The sequence below is a fragment of the Acomys minous genome (genome assembly GCF_964271855.1).
Source record: "Acomys minous genome assembly, chromosome: 10".
NCBI classification, from domain to species: domain Eukaryota; kingdom Metazoa; phylum Chordata; class Mammalia; order Rodentia; family Muridae; genus Acomys; species Acomys minous.
In genome coordinates, this window is record NC_140491.1 from 119,423,031 (window position 1) to 119,425,028 (window position 1,998).

The 1,998-nt window shown below is 38.5% G+C and overlaps 1 protein-coding gene across 1 annotated transcript; it reads left to right on the top strand.

Moving 5' to 3' along the window:
- Positions 1-388: 388 nt before the first annotated feature.
- On the top strand, positions 389-1,333 carry LOC311606803 (olfactory receptor 5G9; the record flags this gene model as incomplete). The annotated part of the gene is made up of 1 exon (XM_084798214.1): positions 389-1,333. The coding sequence occupies one exon, from the start codon at positions 389-391 to the stop codon at positions 1,331-1,333; it is 945 nt and encodes a 314-aa protein (XP_084654340.1).
- Between the last annotated feature and the right edge of the window lie 665 nt (positions 1,334-1,998).

Here is a 1,998-nt window from a genome sequence, read left to right on the forward strand (position 1 = left end):
ACTTAGCTTCCACTCAAGTCCACATGATTAACTTTTTTCTGCTTTGGCAACTTAAAAAAAAAATCTATCTTTTATCAAATTCTTTTTAAAATCCCATGAAAACAACAGTAAGGCTTTTCCCCTTTAGTCTGCAAAGGCAGTGGATGATTTTATATGTAATGTTGCACTATTTCATAGTTACATCCTATTTTCCTCTTTATCATGATTAAACTCATATTACTCTTCAGATAACATACATATTCAATTTACTAGTATATTTTTTAAATCCTAAAATCCAGTGTTCATAACTTCAGCCAGCAATTTCTTCTCTTGTGCACTACTGACTTTTGAGATATAACTGTCACACAGCTGCTCTTCATTGTTCTTGCCGTAGAGATGAACCTTACTGATGGCGGGTGAGAACTACACAAGGATCACAGAATTCATTTTCATTGGCTTGAGATGCCACCCTAAGCTTCAGGTCTTCCTGTTCTTGCTCTTTCTGCTTTTTTACCTGATTACCATGACAGGGAACTTGGGTATGATCATTCTTATCCGTGTAGATTCTCGACTTCACACCCCCATGTACTTTTTCCTCAGCCACCTTTCATTTGTGGACATCTGCTTCTCATCAGTCGTGGGCCCAAAGATGCTCATGGACTTCTTTGCAGACAGAAAAGCCATATCTTTTCTGGGCTGTGCCTTGCAGCAATGGTTCTTTGGTTTCTTTGTGGCCATTGAGTGCCTACTCTTGGCGTCCATGGCCTATGACCGCTACGTGGCCATCTGTAACCCACTGCTGTATTCGGTGGCCATGTCCCAGAGACTTTGCATACAGCTGGTGGTAGGACCCTATGCTGTTGGTTTCTTCAACACCATGACCCATACAACGGCTGCTTTCAGACTCCCCTTTTGTGGCTCCAACATTATCAATCACTTCTTCTGTGACATGTCTCCTATCCTTTCTCTCATATGTGCTGACATATGGATCAACAAACTGCTGGTTTTCATCGTGGCGGGAGCTGTATTGGTTGTCAGCAGCACCACCATCATAATCTCCTACTTTCATATCCTCATCGCCATCTTGAGGATCCGCTCCGCTGAAGGGAGGAGGAAAGCCTTCTCTACCTGCTCGTCCCATGTCACAGCCGTCTCCATTTTGTATGGGACTCTGTTCTTCATCTACGTGCGGCCAAGCGCTATTTCTTCCCTGGACCTCAACAAGGTGGTATCTGTGTTCTACACAGCGGTGATTCCCATGCTCAATCCACTCATCTACAGCCTGAGGAATAAAGAAGTGAAAGCGGCCATGGGCAGGACGGTTGCCAAGGCCAAAATTTTCTTCAAAAATTAAACTATCATTAAGAGCACAAAGCAGATCTAAGTCAAGGTTTTTAGACATGATTGGATCTGCCTAAATAACATCTCAACATGATAAACAGATTGCAGAATATATAATTAACCTATTTTTATTCTTTCATGTAGCTTTTATTTTGCTATATAAGATACATTTTGTTTTTGCTAAATACAGTAGTTAAGCTTTATTTCATAATATCACTATGGATGCTAAAACTTCCTTCTTAAGCAAAGGGTTCTAGAAAATAAGGTAAACCCAGGAACTACCAGATGTGGAGGGTACATTGTAGCATGTGTATCCCCGGTTCCTAATGTTAAATTGAAAATAATAAGCAGAGTATTTTTCATAGCTTGAAATTGATTTTAATTAAACAATTTCCTTATTTATTTAATCTTATGACTGTATACTCTAGTTTTACACTAGAATTTGTAGTCAATGTTAAAACAAAACACACATTAGTTGAGGAGTTTATGGACAAGCTTACCAACTTTCTGGCAACTTAAAAACATTAAAGAGTTTAAAAAGAGGAAAGGAGGATAGATTTATCAAAATGTCACAGATTTATGTATAAAATTGTCAAAGAATAAAAATCTTGGTTATTTTGAAAAGATAAAATTAAGGTCAAAAGTGATTCTTTGACTATCATCATATGCCTAACTGGA